The sequence below is a fragment of the Spinacia oleracea genome, chromosome 3, assembly GCF_020520425.1.
Source record: "Spinacia oleracea cultivar Varoflay chromosome 3, BTI_SOV_V1, whole genome shotgun sequence".
Lineage (NCBI taxonomy): Eukaryota > Viridiplantae > Streptophyta > Magnoliopsida > Caryophyllales > Amaranthaceae > Spinacia > Spinacia oleracea.
In genome coordinates this window covers 51897439-51919689 of record NC_079489.1, presented here as the reverse complement: position 1 = coordinate 51919689, position 22251 = coordinate 51897439, and the positions used below count along the sequence as shown (strand labels likewise).

The 22251-nt window shown below is 35.7% G+C and overlaps 1 protein-coding gene across 2 annotated transcripts; it reads right to left on the bottom strand.

Moving 5' to 3' along the window:
- Positions 1-382: 382 nt before the first annotated feature.
- On the bottom strand, positions 383-18797 carry LOC110789162 (glutathione S-transferase 2). Of its 2 annotated transcripts, XM_021993816.2 has the most exons (10): positions 18640-18797; positions 18452-18508; positions 15638-15723; positions 15466-15537; positions 13415-13468; positions 13203-13278; positions 3819-3880; positions 3570-3629; positions 3252-3362; positions 383-671 (listed from the first exon to the last, which is right to left on the bottom strand). In XM_021993816.2, the coding sequence occupies exons 1-9, from the start codon at positions 18719-18721 to the stop codon at positions 3252-3254; spliced, it is 660 nt and encodes a 219-aa protein (XP_021849508.2). In that variant the 5' UTR covers positions 18722-18797; the 3' UTR covers positions 383-671. The 2 variants fall into 2 exon arrangements, with proteins under 2 accessions (XP_021849508.2, XP_056696274.1); XM_056840296.1 differs by lacking the exon at positions 13415-13468.
- Between the last annotated feature and the right edge of the window lie 3454 nt (positions 18798-22251).

The following is a 22251-nucleotide window of genomic DNA, read 5'->3' as shown; positions in this document are numbered from 1 at the left end:
GAGGTTGGATCATTGGATCATTGTAGCTACCGTATCATAATCTGTTCCGACTAATCATGCAACAAGACATAAAACCAATTTTTGTCCTAAGAGATTAAATCCTAACAGATTTCTATCTCTATCACTTTCTAAATGTCTAATTTTCCCCATAAATCTTCATTGTCATCCATAGCCACTTGGAATAGTATTGGGTGGGAATGAAACTTTTATGAAGAAAACTCTGATTTGGGATGAGATTCATTATAATGGAGTTATGGGGTTACTTTCTTTGGCAAATTATAATTAGATTCATTCTCATTCCAGCCATTTATTACTAGCTATTAAACGGATCGTCAAAGTCGTAACATCCAACAACTATCACTTGACCAAGACAATCAACATGTAGTTCATCTTTGCCTCACATATACGACGGCTATAACGTTATTATAAAGTCAGTGTTTAAGTAACAACCAACGGTAACAGTTGCAGGAAAGACTATTACATGGAGTTAAACATTCATGCTGTTCAAGAAAGCAGAAAAAAACGATAATATGCATATCGATCTATTGTATTTCACAACCGTAAATCCTTTCTTATTTGTCACTCCTTTTCTTCTTCTAGTATGCTACAATAAGCTGGTACATTCCACCCTTCACAATACCATTCCTGTAGGCGCTCAGCAGAAAATGGTCCTGGTATAAACGAAAGATAATGCAAACAGAATTGGAAATATTCAGTAGTCACATATATTAGGATGTAAGTGAAAAATGGTCACCTTGTAAGGAATAGAAAGAGAGAGCGATAATGGACTAAGCACAAAAATAATTTAACGCAGTAAATCCACGTCCCTGACTTGTATTATTAATCAAAATCATTACTAACAATACAATCCCACTATTTCACAATTGTTGCTCTCAAACTATACAGATCGTAAGCATACCCACACCAATGGCCAATGGGCAATGGCATATCCGCTTATAAATCCTTATTTACAAACCCAAACTCCCTAACCAAGTTTTACTATAATCAGGAAAGATAATATTATTAGGAAAGTTAGTAAACCGGAGTAATCAATGGAGTATAAAATACATTAGTTATATATTTTATGGCAATTACAAAAATGGAGTATAAAATACATTAGTTATATATTTTATGGCAATTACAAAATCGTTTTGAAGAAAAAAACAAAGTAAAGTAAAATCATGAATTATTATAGAAATAACAAAATAATAAATAAATAAAAGTGATGAAGAAAAAACGACCAACAAAGGGGGGAAAATATGAAGAATTTAGAGGATCAATGAAGGACAAGTAAAAGGCAAAATAAAAAAAATAAAAAAATTTAACATCATCTTAAGAGGATTCGAACCCAGGTTATCTTATGCAACATAGTAATCAAGCAATCACTAAGTTACAAGTACATTTCATTGTCTTTACTATAAGTTAATTAGTTATATATTAAATATTTAAGTGCCATTAATTACCTCAATATCATTTTAACAGTTTTTTTTAAAAAAATAATGGGAGTTCCTTTGGACCCCTCCAGGACCATATAGGTCTGCCCACAGACCCCACATTACTAATTGAGGACGAACGACAAAAGAATAAAATGGCAAGCTAATTTTCAAGCTTGCTGCCAATTAAAAATATATGCATAAAAACATTGTCTTCCATCGAACAAGTGTGAGAGAGAACAATTTCCATGGAAGTAGCACAACATTACATGCAAAATGGGACAGTAGGACACTTAGATCCTTATTTATCATATTGGGTTTAATACTTTAATCCTAAAAACTCGTTTCCTAATATAGTAATAATATCATTATATATCACAACTCCGGGGCAAATAATGCGATCGATAAAGGATAGAAATGACCCAGAGATCCTAATAGGTCTTTTTACAGCTTGGCTAGCTGTATTGGGAAGGTTAAGTACTAAAGAGAGGCTTATAAAGTGGAAAATTATCTCTGACAGTCACTGCAGCCTGTGCTTGAAGCCTTGAAGGTAGATGAGACAGTGAAGCATTTGTTTTTTTTAGACCTCTTCACTTGGAACTTTTAGAAGGAAAATGACGAATAAGACATGCCAGGGTTTGCATTAGATGTCCAAGAATAACTTCCTACTTTTCAATTTTTTTTCCTGCTCTTATGAAGTGTATGAGGAGGTATTTGATGCATGAGTATCATTATCCCTAAAATGGATGAATAGCTCTCAAGTCCGATTTTGGTGATCTTCTGGGTCCCAACATGGTTACTAGGGTGATTTTTCACTCTGAATGGCGCTTTTCCAGTTGCTTTAGTTGACTATACAAGCTTTGAATATGATGGGAAGTTTGAGAATAACACTTCCCAGTTCCCAGTACACACATTACTACGGTGGTCAACAAGAAGGCTTACGTAGTGCCTAAGTTCAGCGTACTTCCTTGTAACCACTAACCAATCAACAAATTCTTTACCTACAGCCCTGGCTTTGCTAGTGTAGTCACTAAGTTTTGTCAATGCCCTTTGTTGATAAACAACTCGAATTTTTGGCTCCTGGAAATCATATACCTGACATGGTTAAGAACTAAAATCAAGATCTAATGGCTGTCGTTTTCTGCATTCCACCATCCTCATTGATGTCACCACAACTAATTTTGAAGGAACAATTCAATGGAGGAATTGCACAAAGATCATTTTCCTAACACCTCTACCAGAAACAGAACAAGAACCCAAAACAGAATCTGCTTGCTGCTCTCAATTTCCAGCACCTCTATCCCATTTTATCCTTCAAGGGGGCTTTAATTTTCATTTCCCATTATTTAGACCTGCTATGACAAGTCCATACTTCATTTCTCCAACTCCAAATTTAACGGGTTTCTAACTATTTCTTCCACACCAATTAAACTCACACCTTTTATTCAGTAGTACAAGGCTGTGTTATTTCTGTTCAGTTCTTTCCTTTTTTCACAAACTTCCTAATTCTGCTCTTTCAATGTAGGATCGCAAAAAAGAAGACACCCAACTTCCTTAAAGCACACTCTATCTTCTAAATTTCTACACTGCAATACTACCAATTTGAGGAAATGAAAATAACCACACAATCTTACAACCTAGAAGTTCATCTACGAACCATAAATTTTTCAGGCCACATGCTTTGTTATTATTCAGAAGTGCTAGAATTAAATTTAGCTAGATTTCCGTTGCAGCGATTATCCGTTATAGGCTCCATCATATATGAATATTCTTTTTCATCCAAACATTTTCCATGGTTGTAAAGCTCAATCAACTAACCTAAGATCTGGTGTTGTCTGGAGCATCTGGTTGTTTTTCTGGGAGAGCACTCTGAAATGCTGGTTGCTCCGAATATGCATTGTTCAACCTCTTTAATAATGGGAACTCAGCCTGAGATCATTCCAAGAAAAGTATCTTTTGTCAGGACTTTGCAGGAAATATAATAAATACCGCAATATAAATTGATAGCAGTATGCTTAGAAATTCTTGTGAAATTAACGAGGATCATAAACTACACTTATACTATAAAATGAACTAACTTATATAAAGTTGATCAAAGAGATATCAAGGGGCACTAAATCTTGAGAGAAAAACTACCATGTCAATATTGAATCTCTTCATTGCTCCTGCTATTTGGGGTGCCAGAAACAAGTCTGCCTGCATATAGTCAAATTATCTGCATTACATTAATCTCTTTCTGTCAAATTTTATACCTTTATGTCCACCTTATACCAAAGCTCTTCTAGAGGGGCAGGGGCCTAAATCTACAGTTCAATCTCAACAACTAGAACTGTAATTAGATTATATTTCTATTCCACAAATAAGATGCTAGCAGGAGAGACAAACCAAGGCAACTTCATCCCCAGTAGCATATTTGCCAGTGTGTCCTGCCAAAAGCTTCTCCAATGCTGAAGTTGAAAACAAATAGGAATAAATTAAGGGTCAACCTATTCGAATTGTCATATTACTCACATATGGGTACTACATTGAAAATACACCCAAACATTTGTCATTGCATTTACTGGTAATATTTTGCATAAAGTTCACAATATTTTTAGTCATATCCAACAATGTACGCCATTCATCAACCTCTCTTTAGATACAAGGTGAAACTATATAAGGGAAGTGAAAAGATGTCAAGCAGAAAAATTGCGCAAATCATTTAAAAATATTACTTTTTCGACTCTATTAACTCCTTCGTAACTGCAACGAGAAAGTAAACAGCAGGGCCAGCAGTTGTAGGAGTAAGAATCAAATTATAATTTCCATTTGTTCGCAAAAAATAACTGGATACCGTCCTATTTTAGTTAGTTGTGTCCGAACAATAGTAGAGTGAGAAACAAAAGTAAAAAGTGAAGCAATTGTGTTCAAACTAAGTGGATGGGCATTGTTGGATTTAGAGTAAATAGAAGATATTTTTGGAAGGACTAGATCGTGTCTAGGGTAAGTTCGTAGTCATTACCACTACCACCTTGCTAAAATTATCCATTCTGACATGAAAATGTGGGAACTGGAACCCCGATGTACTTCATTTCTAAGTTCTGTTCCCTTCAGCATAACAAGTGAAAATTAAGCCACATCCTCAGTCAATATCAAATAGGTATTGTTTTCCATAATACTAACTATAATTGGTCTTACACAAGTTAGACACCACACTTTGCACCTCCATAGACAGATGTGGTTAAAAGTGCATTTGTAAGCTACTTCATCAAAGTTTATAGTAAGGTATCCAAGCAAAGCATTTGAAATAGAGAAAACTGCTTTTACATCATGGTTTGAGTCAGAATTCGAGCGTGTATATCTCAGCAACTTATGAATAGTGACACAGTTTTACACTTTCTTTGGTTTAGCAGAAATTTTTTCAGGCTATAAAATTTCTAAAAAAGGATAGTGAAGAAAAGTGGTTGTCGACATAAGCAAGCCAACCTAATTGCGTGCAACAATATTCTACCCTTGAGCAAAGTGAAAACAGCTAATAACAAGGACCAAAGTAATACTGTAATACAACTTTAGAGGAATTATGTCCCGAGACATTTCCGACAATTACTAAATATAATTAGGAAATATTATGGAGATACACATTATGCTATTTCAGTAATTCATAATTATTTGCTAGAGAATAATTATGATAAATTAGGTTATAATTAGATTGGGCCTACAACTAATTTTAACTTAATTCCTATAAGGTCATCAAACAAGCATTAATTGCAACAAGTAAATTGGGCCCAAAAGGGCCTATGGAAGCCAGCCAACTAAGAGAAAAGGGGAGGGTTTTGTTTTCTCCTTTTAACCTAAACTCTCCTATTAAAAGTAGTTATAAATTAGGGCTTAAGGGAATTAAGATTAATCAATGTCTATGAAAACAAAAACCCTAACCTAATACTCCCAATACCGGCACCCCTCCCAAGAAAAGCAGGAGACCAATTTTGATCATTCTCTTCCCTACTAGCATACGTGGGAATCCAATTGGTGCTTGTGGACTGAGTAGAGGAATAACAAGTGAGACTCGTGGATCTGTAAAGCAAATAGGAATTTACACTAGAAAGGTTATACTTCCTAAACCATATATCTGATTCGTATTATTATTATGCATGTGATCCTATTGTATATGTTAAGAAATTGTTTCCTAAAATTCTGCTTTATGCATCTATGTAATCATACAATGGTATCAGTTTTAGCCTCTTGCATAATGTTTATGATCATGATTATATGCTAGTTTTATTATTTTGGATTCAATTAAGGGAGAGTTTGATATATGGATTAATATGCATAATTATAATATTGATTTTAATTGTTTTGGTTGTATAAAATATTGATTTATTGCAATATATGCTCGAAAATAATACTATCATACCCGAAATTCATAGACTCCAAATAAAATATGAATTTGTGCTTAAGATTTTCCCCAAAAGATTCTGTTTACATGTAATTTATGCAACTAATATGATTAATTGTATAGATTTCATAATACATTGAAAATATTTGATTTTATGTATGTATAAATCTGAAAATAGCCTAGAATAATTCAAAATCATTTTTGCAAATGTTCTGAATACTTTATTATTTTCGAAATTCGTGCCCAAAATTTAAGCTCTAAAGTTGATTAATTAATGCATAAAAAAAGCTGACCCGAACTGAATATAGTGGGTTTGGGTTGAGATTTTCAACCCGATAAATTAAATGAGTCGACACAAACCCGACCTGAAGTTAAATGGGTTAGGTTAAGGTTGAAACATGTGTAACAAGAATAATTAAATGGGTCAATTTTAGGTCGGGTCAACCCGTCCTGATAACCCGAAATAATAGAGAAAGGGGAAATTTGGGAGATTGGTAGTGAAGTTAACTGAATATCTGGGCCATTTTGTTCAAAGCCCAAATATTTTGACCAAGTTAAATAGCCAATTTCTAACCCTAGCACAAGCTTTTACCCTTTCGTTTTTCTCATCAGCCACCCTTTCCTTCTCCTTCTCCATTTCCTCTCTTTGCCAAAATTTTATGGTGGCTCATCTTCTCAGATCTAACTCTCTCTCTAAGTTTTCCTTCACACTCTACCCGCCGAAATTGAAGGTATTTTTTGATTTTTTAAAGGGCATAAATTTTAATTCAAAAATAATTTATGTATTTATATCATATTATTTCAATTTTCTGCTCATTGCATCATATGTTGATTTTAGATGATTCCGTGGAGCTTTATGTTAACTTAGAGTAATTATTGAGATTTACACGTGCTTCGAATTACTTTCAAATTTTGTTGTTTATTTCCTCAAATTTTACACTTAACCTTTGAATTATTGTTCCTCTCAGTGTCTTGAATTGCTAAAGGCCAAAAGGAATTCTCAACTACAAAGCTTGCATCATCAAAGATTCGAAGGCCGATACTAATATTCAAATTAGGAGTTCAAATGTTCCAGTATTATAAATTGTTGTACTACACTACTATTGTGATTTGAAATTTTTTATTGGAAATTGTTATCTTTAGTTTGTTACGGAGTAATATGGTTTTGTTCTACTGTGTGGCTATTGTTGCGACTAATTTAGTCCAAAACAGGCTAAACAATTCGATTACTTCGTATTACCAAAGAGGCGAAAAACAAGTTGATTATTTTGAAAGAGGGGAAAAAATGATAAATAAATAAAAGTCAGGTTAAACGGGTTGGGTTCAGGTTGACCCGTTTATGAGCAGATCAGGTAAGGGTTGGAATTTTCAACCTGATTAAGTAAACAGATTAAGTTCAGGTCAGGGGTTCCTCACCCGTTTCTATAACAGGTCCACCCGAACCTGATCCGAGCCGACCTCATTGCCACCCCTAATAAAAACAACTTTGTGCCCAATTTTTCTATGAACCCTAATATTATGAAAATTGCACCACCAAATTCTAACCAAATTCAATCAATTGCTGCTTGAAATCTTACCCAATTAACGCAATTGTTGCGCAATTCGAGTGGCAGAAATAAAGGAAGGATTCGCACCTTTTATTCCACGTCTTGGTGGCACAAACCACCGACAAGTTGATGAGTGACATAAAATGTCACTCATAGCCTCATAGGGTAGTGATTTATGCATCATTTGAGTCGTTTTATTCTATTTTTAGTATTTTTACTCTTTATTTTCCTTAATTTCTTATTTCGATTATTTAGAGCTTAGTTTAGCATTTTTAGCTATTTTTGTTAGTTTTTAGATTTTAATTTCGTAATTTATTTATTTTATTTGTTTTATAATTTTATACTTTAGTTATTTTAGTTTTCTTTATTAATTTTCTATTTTTATCTCTATTTCTATTTATTATTATTATTATTATTATAATTATAATTATTATTTTGTTTTCTTTATCCCTCTCATTTATTTTTAATTGTGTAGGTGAACGGCGTGGAGTATCGAGCGCGAGTTACAACGGTCGAGTCAAGTATTAGCTTGGTCAAGAAAAGTTAAACGCCTTCAATTGAGATTTCAAAGGTCAAATGTCAACATTGACCAAAGCAATCAACTACTCCCCATCTCCTAACCTACACCCCACATAACCTCTATCCTACACCACATCAGAGATGCTGCACCACCAACATCACAGCACCAATACAACTCCAACACGCCTGCCCTGCATCTCTCACCCATCTCCCTCACACACCAACTCCACCTCAATTATCCTAGCCAACCTCCACAAGCAGCTGCACAGCTCGCCCACCCCGAGCCACCGCAACATTGCGCTGCAACGCAGTACTCCATCTCACCACCTCCTTCAAGTCTTCAACAACCACCCTACACCATCTACACCAAAAATCATCCCACGAAACCATAAACTCAAATAACGCAACAAATTAGCCCAAAAACAGCTGTCCAAATACAGAGAAAAACAGAGCAATTGGGTTCGATCGAACCCGTAATTGTGTTCGACCGAACCCGAATTTTTGAAAAGTTCCTGACAAGGCCGGGTCCGGCCTGAACCCACCGTGTGTTCGCCCAAACTAGAAACGGGTTCGCCCGAACCTCCATTAAAGTTTGACCGAACTTTTGGGCGCTCAAGTACGAATTTAATGAAATTGGACGGCTCTGATCGGTGAAGGTTAGCAGCAATTGAAGTCGTACGATTGATGAACGATTGATGGTGATGATTGTTGATGATGGTGGAGGGTTGATGATGATGCGTTGATAGAAGATCGACAGTGATGATGGTGGCCAAGTGAGAGTGCAGCGATGTGATGACGATGTTGATGGTCTTGAGAAGCAGTGAATGGAGGAGCACCTGAAGTATGGGATTAATGTGGTGTGGCGCAGCGAAGAAAAAGACGGAAAAAGGAAAAATGAAGGGGTCCGATGGTTGGAATTAATTGGGGGTTTTATTTTCCACTTTTTTATTTCTTTTTCTCTTTTATTTTCTTCCTTTCTTTTTCCTTTGCATATTGTTTGTTTGGAAGGGGTTGATGTTTCCACATTTTTTTTTTCTTTTTCTCTTTTATTTTTATTTCTTTCTTTTTCCGTATCTTTTCCTAGGATGCTCAGACTCGGGTACGGGTGTCCGACTCGGGTACGGGTCCAAGAGTCTGACACGAAATATTCTAAAATGAAGGACTCGGGGACACGTTTTAGAAGTGTCCAAAATTCGGATATAGACTCGGGGACACGGCAGATATAATTTATTTATTATATAAATATTCATAAATATTTTATTCCTGTCATTATTTTTTATTATCCCAAAATAATTATACTTTGCATTTAAATACTTTGCATTTAAATGGCAGAGGAATCGAAAAAAGAGTTAAAAACTTTACAGTAACTTTATGGGGATTGGGGAAAGATAACTCCTTTACTATTTTAGCTTAAAATAAAATAGATGTCATTGAAAAGTGTATATATGTTGCAGGACTATACGGCTGTAAACCTTTAATATATTTGACTTTTCTCCCTGCCTACCCAAGCCCCACCTCTTCCCACACGAATCTCGTATTTTAAAAAAATGGTCTTCAGTTTAGATATGGTGGTTCCGATGACTAATGTGGAAGATTCCGGCGACCAAAAGCCTTAGGTTTCTCAAGCGAGTGATAATTTGGGATCGGATATGTCAGGCGAGCAAAAGCCCCCAGTTTTCGTTCTCTGTATTCCTGATTTGGAGCCCCAATTTTCAGATCTGGGTTTTCAAAACCCTAACCGACGAGTCGATTTTTCACTTGGCGGGTCCGATCCGGATTCTGTGTCTGCACCCGCGTCGTGTCGTGTCGACACCGGTACGACGGGGTGGTGGAACGAGTCCGAGCATCTTAGATCTTTTCTTCTTTTAATTTACTGAATTCTTTTCCATTTTTCAGCTTTTCTTTTCTTTGCCTTTTTAATTTTCCTCTTTCATTTTTATTTTAGGCTTTTAGTATAAATACCCATTTTTGGGTCAAAACTCAAATGCATGTACATAATTAGTCTTTTTCTTAGGGTTTAGGGTTTATGCTTAGTTTTTGAGAGAGAGAAAGTGAGGAAAATCAATGGAAAAATTAGGGCTTTTGAAATTCAAGGGTGACAATTTGTATTGAAGATTCAACCAATTAATCAATGAGCAATTTCTATCTCTCTCCTCATTTATTTCTCAATTTGTTGCTTTATTTATTTATTGTTTTAATTAGTTTAATTATTTTGGCTTAGTTTATTTTCATGATTTGACTAGTTATTTTATTTCTTAGATTAATGTTTAGAATCATGGTTTTAGTTGTTAATTTCTATAAATTTCTATAATATATCATGTCTAATATTTGCGTGCATGGAACTAGACTTCCAAAAATGTTTTGATGGTATAGATGCATACAACATGGGAAAACTATGGGAAAACTATGTTTCAAAAACATGCTAGATTGGAGAAATTTGAGGCTAACCGTAAGCTTCTTTGTAGAAGAAATTAGGGATTTAATTGCTTGACTTTCTCATTGGCCTCTTGGCTATATATATATTACATGAGTCTAACACTTAACTTAGATAAGTTTGCATGAATTTAGGAAGTAATAAGTGCTCACTATCCATCACAATTTATCACCATCGATATAACTCCTAAAATATATAACTTCTTAAATATATTCCCCTCAAGTTGGAGCATACAGATCCGAGATGTCCGCCTTGTGAAGAAGAGTATCAAATTCGTGTTTGCCAAGAGCCTTAGTGAAGATGTCCACCAAAACTGTGTCGTCGTAGGAACATAAGGAGCAATTAAACCATCCGTGATTGCATCACAAACAAAGTAGCAGTCAACCTCTATGTGCAAGCTCATTGACTGTCATAAAATAATGGTATAGCCTTGGGATGATGTACTCCCCAACTTAAGAATAGGCCTTTCAACCACTTTAATTCGCAAGTGATGGCAGCCATTAGCGATATTCGAGCTCTAAAGAGAGACAATATCTTGCTTCTTTAATTTTCCAGAAAATAAAAGACTAACCAAGAAAAACGAGTCAGATGCTAAGGGAGCGTCTTGTGATGGGGCATGCTGCCCAATCCGAGTCACGCCATCCTCGCAAAGTAAGTTCATCGTGTGCTCGTAATAAGATGCTCTAACCAGGAGTCCCTTTTCAAACGAATAACACGTAATGCAGCTTCGCAACTTTCAATGCGAGACTCGTGTATGTTTAAACTGAGAGAGAATTTGAACGAAGTATGTTAAATCGGGTCCTGTGACCGCCAAGTAGACGAAGTGCATAAATACTCGGTGGTACGCCTCGGGATCAGTGGTTCGCCTGTAGCAAGGCCAAGCCTATGATTTTGCTCAATTGGAAATCCAACTGGTTTTGCACCCAACAAAGTCGCTTCTGGCATAATGTCCAAAGTATACTTCCGTTAACACAAAAATAAACCCAATGAGCTATGCACAACCTCGAAACCTAGAAAATATTTCAATGAACCATGATCCTTCATTTTGAAGCAACCACCCAAATCGGCCTTTGCCCGCGAAGCAGCGAAATCATTCCCACAAACAAGAAGATCATCAACATACACAAGCACATTCATCTAAATCATTCCTTCGGTGAAGGTAAATAAGGAATAATCGGATTAGGCAGCCGTAACAAACTTTTTGAACCAACATCTAGGAGCTTGTTTTAGTCCATAAAGAGACTTTCACAATCGATACACTATGGTTGGATCCGGGGACACAAAACAAGAGGTGGCTTCCTGTACACCTCTTCCTCAAGATCGCCATGTAAGAAAGCATTGTGAACATCCATTTGATGGAGTACCTAATTTTTCGAAGCTGCAATTGCTAGAAAAAACCGAACTAACCGAACTGCGAAAATTTTAACCACCGGAGAAAAAGTTTTGGTGTTGTCAATGCCTTCTTTTTAAAACACCAACCTTGATTTGCTCTTGTCTAGAATGCCACCGGAGTCAAATTTATTTCGATACACCCATTGGCTTCCCAAAGCACGTATACCGGGAAGTAAATATTCTATAGTCCACGTGCCATTATCCTCGAATGCCTAAATTTCCTGCATTGACATTCTCTAACTAACGTCCTTCATGTCCTCCTTAAAAGATCGCTGCTCCTTACTTGATGTAATAGCTGCAAGAAAATGTTGGTATTAATTTATATAGTGTGCCTTAGGGTAAGGAGGACATGAGGAATGTTGTGGAGTAGATGCGGTTGGGGATGGACTTTTGACTGAAACGACGTGAGTAACAAAATCATGCAAGAGAAGGATGGAGACTTCGTGCAAAAACTCCTTCCCATGTCATTAGACTCATTATCACCCCAACTGAACATGTGGAATTTCGACATTAGGCCCAACAGTGGGTTGATCCATATCAAGTTGTGGCAATGTAGCAGTAAGGAGAAATATGCCTAGTAGTGGAATCAGACCAAGCCTGGCTCAACGTGGCCGAATTTAGTTAGGCAAACAACTGGCTCTTGATCCTGTTGGACTTACTTGCACAGTGGGTTGCCCATCAATATTCTTTATATGATCAAAAGCTTCCACATCCGTCGAGCCCTCCAAAGCAGTAGATAAAACATCATATGAGATACGGAAAAGAAAAGTTCCAAAATTGTCTTTTCTAGGGATAGAGGGTTGTGAGGTTTATGTAAAACGTTTGTTATTAGATAAACTTTCACGCTATTTTTACAACCGCGGCGAAAACAAAGTGTTTATTACTCATGATGGTGTCTTTCTGGAAAAGAAGTTTGTTTCCAAAATTAAAAGTCTGAGTAATTTATATCTCGAAGAAGTTCGAGATGAGCAACAAATGGATGAGGCTAACACCTTATTATAGACGAAACAGTCCTTCTACCGTTCTACACGAAGCATAAACTTCTCCTGGCACAAAAGTTTTTTTTTTAAAAAAAAGCCTAACCTAATACTCCCAAAATTGACCCCCCCCCCCCAAGAAAAGCAGGACAACGATTTTGATCGTTCTCTTCCGTACTAGCATACGTAGGAATCCAATTGGTACTTGTGGACTGAGTAGAGGAGCAACAAGTGAGGCTCTTGGATCTCTAAAGCAAATAGGAATTCAGGCTACAAAGGTTATAATTCCTAAACCATAAATATGATTCGTATTATTATTATGCATGTGATCCTATTATAGATGTTAGGAAATGTTTCCCGAAATTCCTCTTTACGCATCTATGTAATCCTACACGCTATTCTTGGGAACATTTTCTTCACATATGAAATATCACGCCCGTTGCTCTCAGAAGTACAAACATTTGAAAAAGAAAATGAATATGAACCAAACAAGCATCCATTAGAAGATGGCAAGTAAATGCTAACCAGCAAAGCCTTTTTTGATATGATGTTGAGCCCAAGAAAGCCTTTCATCCGACCCAAGTTTTTCTTCAATATACTTCTGTATTTTGATAAATAGCAAAATGCATCAGACAAGCTGCTCTACAACATCAGAAATAAAAAATTGGTACTGTGAAAGAACAGAGAATAAACACAATTACAATGAAAATAAAAACACGTTACTACAAAGTACTAACCACTACTGCAAGGTTCTGGAAAGGTTGTATGTTCGAAGCAACAATATTTGCAGCCTGGAAAAAAAGGGGGGGGGGTAAAGTTAGATAAGAACTAAAAAATATGATGGGTTTGTTTACCTATTGGTTTATTTCTTTTTATTTTCCATGCTATCTATACTTAGTTAACAGAGCTCCTTAACTACTCCGTATTAGACACAGCTTTATAAAATCTTTCAGCAACTTGTCCAGCTGCCCTCACACAGAAATTTGGTTAGGCATCCTATCCTATACACTTATTCTAGAAGGAAAGAAGATCAGTGAATGGATCTGATGTATGGCCTTCTGCATATTAAGTTGGAAATGTTTATGGAGTGGAGTATTATGCAAGCATGTTAACAATAAATAGGGATAGCTGTAATGAAATCAGACTATTGAGAATTGTAGAGTGAGAAACACAATTGGGAGGAATGACCCCTCAAAGATTGATAATATCCAGTATTGGTTGATTACTCTGATCTCTGATATAATAATCTTAAGCTTTTCCAAAATATCCTAGCCTTATTTCAGATAATTTCTGCAGTAATCTCTGTTAACTAGTCCTATTTTGTTGATTAAGCTAAGCTACTAACCTAGTACTTAACCCAATGGCCCCCCAACTCGCAAAAAATGGGTGGGTAAAGACAAAGAATGTTTGCACATCAACATAAGTCCTGGTCTGCTAGGTGAGCCATTAGACACAATTACATCCTTAGCCCAGCCTGTGTACGGTTAAAGCTTGCACATTGTCAGGTCTTCCTCCTAATCCTATTTTCCTTTCCGTATTTCTTCAAATATTAAAATAACCTATCCCCTTTCATTTTCTTATAATTCAAATAGCCTTTTCTCTTTTATTATACAATTATACTCCTCCAAAAGAGTTGCATGGTTTTCTATTTTGGATGTCCAGATTGATCTTTGCTTTTATGGTACTCCGTCTACCCATTTACTCTTATTGTTATTTTCTGTGCAAAAAGCAACCATGCAAGTTTTTGAGACAGACATAGCAATGCTTTGAATCCTGGATGCGGTCGCAATTGCTATAACAGTTGCAGAACCACTTTCACAGGCGGTGTTGATGGTCTGGGCCATCAAGTTTGTCGTGGTCAAATATAACGAAGTCACAATTGCAAAAGGCAGAAAAAAAAAACTTTTACAAATGCAGTTTGTAGTGAAAAAGGATGAGATTTAATTCCGTGGGAAGGAGTAATATTGTTCCTCCTCGGCTCCATGATTTGGTGATTCTTTCTCTTGCTACCTTGGGTTATCTATACTACCATGACTAGTTTATAAAATAGGCAAGGAATAAATTACATTCTAAACACAAGAATGTTCACATATACTAATATTCATGACTAGTTTCCAAGGCAATATATGACTTGAAATTCAACACTAAAAGTTGTTATAGTAGACCTCCAAAGTATCTTAATCTGAAACTTTCTATGCTCCACAGTAACAAAAAGAAAGACTATTTAAGTTGAAAAGATTATAAACTTTTCATGTGCTCCCAAGGACGGTAGTAAAAAGGTCCTAAGTAGGCCACAAAAGTCTGAAGCTTTGGACTAAATGCCATATCACATAAGTTAACATGAAAACTAGCATCAGATTTACAGCAAGGTTAGTGTTACTTTATATTCCGACATGTAAAGAACTTAAAATAGGAGACAGCAAGAACAATATAAAAATAAAAATAAAAAACAAAAAACGCAAGGAGATACTAAAAAAAACTATTACTAACTTGTTGGGTTGATGCAACCTGCATATCTTATAAAATAAAAAGACAAAAGATACATCAAATATTTAAAAAGATTTAACAAGTAATGGGGCAAGGAATCAAAGAAAGGAGAGGCAGAAACAATAAGGATATCCAAACGTATGTGACCTTTAGTTACAACAAGACAGCCAGAAAAAGTAGCAAACGAAAAGTAGCAAGCGAGAGGGAACAAATCAATTTCATCAGACTATGCTAACAACCGATACATGACACAAGATACGCAACCAAATTACCAGTTTAGTAAAATAAAAAAATGCTACACCTGGTAATTGAGGGCTCTTTTCTGAAGATTCTGAGGCAACAACGGATTTTGAGGATACTTCTCTTCCAAATACTACATAGGGAAATATAAAGCTCTTCTAAGCAATGTCTCAAAATGTTAGAAAGAGATCTATAAAATTCTCATCGTGAGTGATTTGACGATGTACACTGACCATTATAATTGCAAACGAGTCAGCAATCACAATATCCTCATCCACCAACACCGGCACGTAACTAAGAGGATTCAGTTTCTGAAACTCTACAATCAACAAAAAGTAAGAAGTTATTTCATAATGATGTATTGGTGACACCAAGAAATGTACTATACCTCTATCATTTAAAAAAAGAAGACGAAGAAATGAGCTATAAAGAGGGGGTGGGGGAGATTAACTGATGTGTGTTAACACACAACTGGACTCTTACTACTATTTAATGCCACAAAAAACAATTTTTACTTGAGTCTGCATGACACCCTCTTCAAGGCTTTCTCCAAAATATTACAAGTATATACTTTATAAAATGTACAATCTTAACGGAATGCATGAGACTTGCAATATAATTTTATATTCTTTTCTTCTTCTCATGCTTTTCCGAACGGGTTCATGTTGTTTTGATGACTAAAAGAATCATAGAAAGTTTTGAAAATAAATTGCTACTTCATACTCCCTATGTTCCAAAATAATGGTTACACTTTCTAAAATTAGACGTTTCAAACTAGTGGTAACACTTTCCTTAATTCCATTTTAGGATATATGGCCCACCATATTTAATGCATACACACTCTACTTTTATTTCCCACTTTACTACAACATTCCACTCAACCTATTTTTATATTCTCTTCTTACTCATAACTTTCTACCTAGACAAGATTTTTATTATACTTCTTACAGGACCCCACTCAACCTAAATTTTTATTATTCTTTTCTTATAACATTCCACTTTTCCCAAACTTTCTTCTTAATTTCCAATCATTTTTTTGGTTGTTGTGAAAAGTTCAAGTGTAACCATTAACATGAAACGGAGGGAGTGTACACATAAATTTTCATTAAAAAAAATTATCAATTAAACATACACATAAGATGCAAAGCTCTAGGGGAACATGTTAGTTTAGTAAGACAAAGATGATTTTAAATAGTTACGGGAAGACTTTTTCACTTTCATAAGCACCATTTACACATAAACCACATATGAAGCTTCTTAACCAAACAGCTTCTTGGAGTAAAAAGTAATATCCTGCGTGCTCAACCTCCATGGTAGATAGAGCAGCACAAAAAAATTTCTTACTACTCCATGATATGGTACAACTGTTGAGTAGAAAAGCATACTCACATGTCGATTTTCGCTCATCAAAGTCTCCTTCCGAATCTACATCACTACATCCTACACGGCTCAAAATTTTCCCTTGACAGTCAAATAGATTTTAATGTTTCCCATGAATCTTGACTGTTATCCAAAAGAGCCATATCAACCTGATATAAGCTAACAAGCCCTATGATGTAGCATATACAAGCTTAATACACATCATCACTAAACATAGGCTTTCCAATTACCACATCACTAGAATAAGGAACATTTTGACATTTTATCCTCATCTTGATCCCTAGGACCTTTAAGGCTCGCGTTGAGGGCTTTTTCAACAGGCTCAAGTTCTTATGCTTTTTCACCGAATGCTTAAGTTGGTTTGCAGTTATGCATTCGGAAATTCTCCAACATGTTAATGTAGGTCTCTTGAGATAAACCGAAGAATTTGTTAGACCTATATGTTATATCAAACAATTTAAACATTGAGTATAATCTTCATCAACCAAGTCTTTCATCCCGAAGTTGGAGACATCCAACCTTTTGTTGTTTCAATCATCTCTTATCATTTCCAGCTAACAATATGCCATCCAACAACATGTGTTAGAACATCATTACTCAACAACAACAACAAAGCCTTAGTCCCAAAATGTTTCGGGGCGGCTAACATGAATCGTCGTAGGAGATCATTACTCATGAACAAAAAATTGTTTATCACATCTTATATCCATTCTCACTCCCCCACATCATCTCCACCAACAATTATGTATATCACTTCTTATTTCTTAACCATGAACAAAAATAAAAACTTCATCACTCTATTTCTCGTGCTTCTTCACTTCCCCACCACATTTCTCTCTCATTAATCTATTGTCATTTTCAATAAACACAATTATTACGTAAATATATTATACACCGATTGTATACAGGACCTACTAGTTAATAATGTGGTAAATAATAAGTTAGATACTCTGAAGCCCTATTTATTAAAAAAAAACACCCTCCTCGACATACATTATAAAAGAAGGTGCCTCCCTCCTCCTTTTCCCCTCTTCTCTCATTTTTCTCCCATAAAACCCTAGAGTTTCCTTTATCAATTTAGCGGAAACAACCATCCATTGGACAATGGTAAACCCCCTTTTCTCTCTTGTATCATAGCTTTAAGTCATGTTAACAATAATACTCCATTGTTCATTGTCAGTTTTTATCATAATTGTTAACTACGTATTGATTTGTTGATGTCAGTTTTTCGTCCACAATTAATTGAATCAGATCAAGTTCTACTTCAAAACTACTACACGTCGATACACCCCGTCAAAGACAACATCAAACAACGATCATGGTTTTGGTGAAGTCGAAATTATTTAATCCAATTTGATTTGTTATTTTTAACTTCTATTGTAGATGTAGTCTACCTTTCGATTATTAATTAATCTTAGTAAAAAATATATAGAGTAATACATTATACAGAATGACATAGAAGTTCACTGTATAAAGGATCAATATTTAGGTAACTTGAGGTAATAGGACAGACTACAATTCACCCCTTGTACACAAGCTTTCGTCGTTAATGATTATATCGTAAGCAAAATATAGAGGAAAATATTAATCACAGGAAAAGGCACTAAACAAAACAGACAGAAATCACAGAATAGAGAAACAATAAAATAGAATTCAAAAACCCTCACCATGAGTAAACTGATCTCCTTTTACCAAATTCACTGCCTTGTACTCAAAATCCACCCCTGCACCCCCAAAAACAATGGAAATAACAATCAATTAAACAATTTTACAGACCGATAAGATCAAAATCGTCGAAAAAATATTGCAAAATACAAAGTAATTCTACAAATTCGAATGTAAAAATTTGGGCGACCTTTGAAATTGAGAGCAATACGGACACGCCAAGCGCAAGAACTCAACCAATAAGAGTAGAGCTTCAGCTTTGGCTTCTCCATTTCTTCCGAAGTCGCCTATTTGTTCAAGAAGAACAACAAAGAAAGTAAAATAAGTAGGAAATCTATGGAAGATAGTTCTCATTTAATGTCTTGACCGACCACTAATTGTGGTTTATCTCTTCATATCAATTTAAAAATCAAGGTTAAGGGTCCGTTCGGCGATGATTTTGTTTCCTGTTTTCCGTTGCGTTTTTTAGAAATACAAAACCAAACCTGTTCGTTAAAAGCGTTGAAAAAAACAATACAAACTTTTCTATAAGGCGGTCTTACACAAAAGACCACCTTGATATCATATAAGTAAAGTAAATAAACCAATTAGTTAGGCACTTGAACTAATTAGTTAAGCACTGAAACCAATTAGTTAAGCAAAGGAATTAATTAGTTAAACAATTGAATCAATTAATTAAGCAATGTAACCAATTAGTTAAGAAATTAAACCAATTAGTTAAGCAACCAAAGTGGTCTTTCCGGTAAGGCGGTCTTACACAAAAGTTGCCGAAAAAACAAATCCCGTGTCATTTTATCAAAACCGCAGCGGAAAACTTGGAACCATAAAAAGTGGTTTCGGATTTTTCGATTTAATAAACTGACTGCCCCTGTCACTGCACCGCCTCAACTGGAACCAGAAATATGCCCCTGTCACCGCCTCAACACCTTCTGTTTAATCGAATACCTCCGGTATCTCCGTCGTTCGCCACCACCGACCGACACTTTCGCTGCATCAACTCATGCCTTTTGACTACTTTGCTGCTTCTTTTGAATCCTCTAATTTCATTCTACCCAAAAATTAAATTTGCCCAACTCTAATTGAATTACTGAAGACGAATTTCTCATACCCATTTATATTTTGGTTTTGTGGCCTTTAGCCTGATTTGGAGAAGGAAAATGTCTAAAAGAAGAGGAAGAAAATTAAAGCACAGTCACAGACTCACTGGAAGTATTTATTTGCTATTTCTTTTGGATTTGGTAATATATGGACTAATATAGAGTTTTAAAGTTCGGAAATAATTTGCCTTTTTTATATGCTCGAAGGTATAACAATAAGCAATGGAGTTATGGAGGTAGATTTATGGAGGGAGTTGGAAGACGGACACTGACTTGAGAGGAGAGAAGTAATACTGATCCAAAATTTATTTTTGTTTTTGAAATTTGATAATACCCCACTTGAGATCCAAAGTGTTGTACACTTGTACACAGTAGTAGTACTATTAATTTACAAAGTTTTTTTTTTTAATTGTATATTGTACTCGTATTTCAATGTAGTTTTATTTTGGTTTTGAAAACACATAATAATAAAACGGAAATCAGTTTTGAGTTTTCTAAAAACAAAAAACTGAAAACACACAGTGATACCGAACGAGCCCTAACATAAAATCTAAAAACCTAAATCGACATTTTTATTTTCCATTAACTATTTTGGAAAAAATTTAATAATAATTAAATAATTAGGAGAATCAGGAATAAACCTGATATCATAACTATCATAAGCATCAACTACATAAATGCCTTTCATGGCTGCATATATCTAATTTGGTGTTTAGTAACTTAAATCATTTAGTTCCTTTTAGAAAACAAATTATACAAATTGTAAGATGGTATAATTGAAAAATCATTTCCCATGATAAATGACATAGTGTGTTTGTGTAATAGACTAACTTGATGGATGTTTTTCACTATATAGTTTACATGTATTTTATCAAATATCGAGCTCAAGAAAAATTTTAAATTTTAAACTATTCAATGTAGCAATCGGGGCATCGCTCGGGCCACACACTAGTTTGAAACTAAACAAAGAAGCATTGTGAATATTACCTTTTCAATTATTCAAAAAAAAAAATTGTAAGTAATAAAGTCAATTCTTTCAGGTACAAACAATCCCCTAAGGAGGTATGATGTAGTGGAAAGAATTTACCGGTACTGAGCTTTACTCCGTAATTAGCTTTAACAATTTTAATTAAGCATATTAAGACAAATAGATATGTGATAAGTATGTGTAATAAATGTCAAGTATCTTTACAAAATGGAGAATAAGAGCTATTTATAGTATGTGCATTAAGCCTTTGACTTACTCGAATTCCTTGATTGTCATTTGGCTGTTGGCTCACTTGAGCTCATAAGGACAAATAGGCCCAAAGTGGGGTTGTCGGTTTGGGCCCCAACAACTTCCCCCCAGACCCGGTTCTTTTTGGTAAGAAATGGAAGCGGGTTGATTTGTTGCGGGTTGGAATTCGAATGTTTTTCGCCAGTTGAGATTTTCAAAATTGCTGGAATTTGGAGAGGTTTCTTCTTGGTCTTCACGCTGCTAGTGGAGTTTGATTTAATTATTTCGATTTTCGGTTTTCGAGTTTTGATTGGCAAAACCCGGTTGATTTCCTTGCATTGATTTTCTGTGCGCTTTCGTTTTCCGGAATTTTACTTCTCGTCCTCATCTCAAATTTCTCCAGCGACTCCTTAGCTTTTGACAATTCCGGTGGTGGTCGTACTCGTCTTCTCGATTTCGATTGGTCTTTTGAGGTAACTTCTTTCTCGCCTTTTCCACCTTTTTCTTCTTCTTCTTTCTCTTTTTGCGAGTGTATCACCAATGATGGGTCGAAATCATTCGAGTAGTCGAACGGATCCATCCAGTGCTGGTTTTTCTGGGCGAGAGGAGGAGGAATTAAGGCCTCAGAGCTGTTGCCGTACTTATGTTGTGAAGGGGAATACAGTTAAAAACATATTAATGCAGCGGAATAATCCCCAAAGTCAGGAACCATGTATAAAGTACAAAATTAAGCAGACTTACGTTTGTATTGTGTTTTCCCTAGATTCAACGTACCAAGAACACGAACAAGAACTCCAAATGTCGTTCCTCTACTTGGTTCACCGACACGTTCTGATCCGTCTTGAGATCGATGGCTTAGAAGTCACTCAAGATATTATTGCTTTTGGGGAAGAACAGTTTAAACGGAGGCTCAAAAGAGATAAGGGTTTCTCTTTTGATTTAGGTTAAAAGAGCACGCGCACAGCCACACACAGCTGTGGGCCTTGGGCCTCGCTGTTGTGCGATGCTGTGCTTTTGTCCCGCGCACGCCCAGCCGCAGGCCATGGGCGTTACTCCGCGCTGGCGAGCTGCTGCGTTCGATGGGCCTTGCGCGCTTGGCTCGTCGTGCTGGCAGCTTTGCCTTGCTCGTATTCGCGACCAATGCCTTACGGCTATTGTTTATCATATATTACTTGACGAATCACCGTCATACGATACGATTATTCGTTTCTCCTAACTTACGAATATACGCAATACGATATACGATTCCGATCCAACGTCATATCGTATATTTATGTTTTCCCGAACTAATTCCCGAAAAGCTATTAAATGAATTTCCGATTCATTTAATCCGGTGATCAGTTACATGCCAATGGTGTGACCTTATAGGTTCAGTCAAGAGTAGGCTATGTGAAGGAAATAATGCCCTTGGTCCAAGTATGCATTCTATGTTAAGTCTAATAAATGCGGTTCAGTATTAATTGACAAGTTAATAATTCAGTGAGATCAA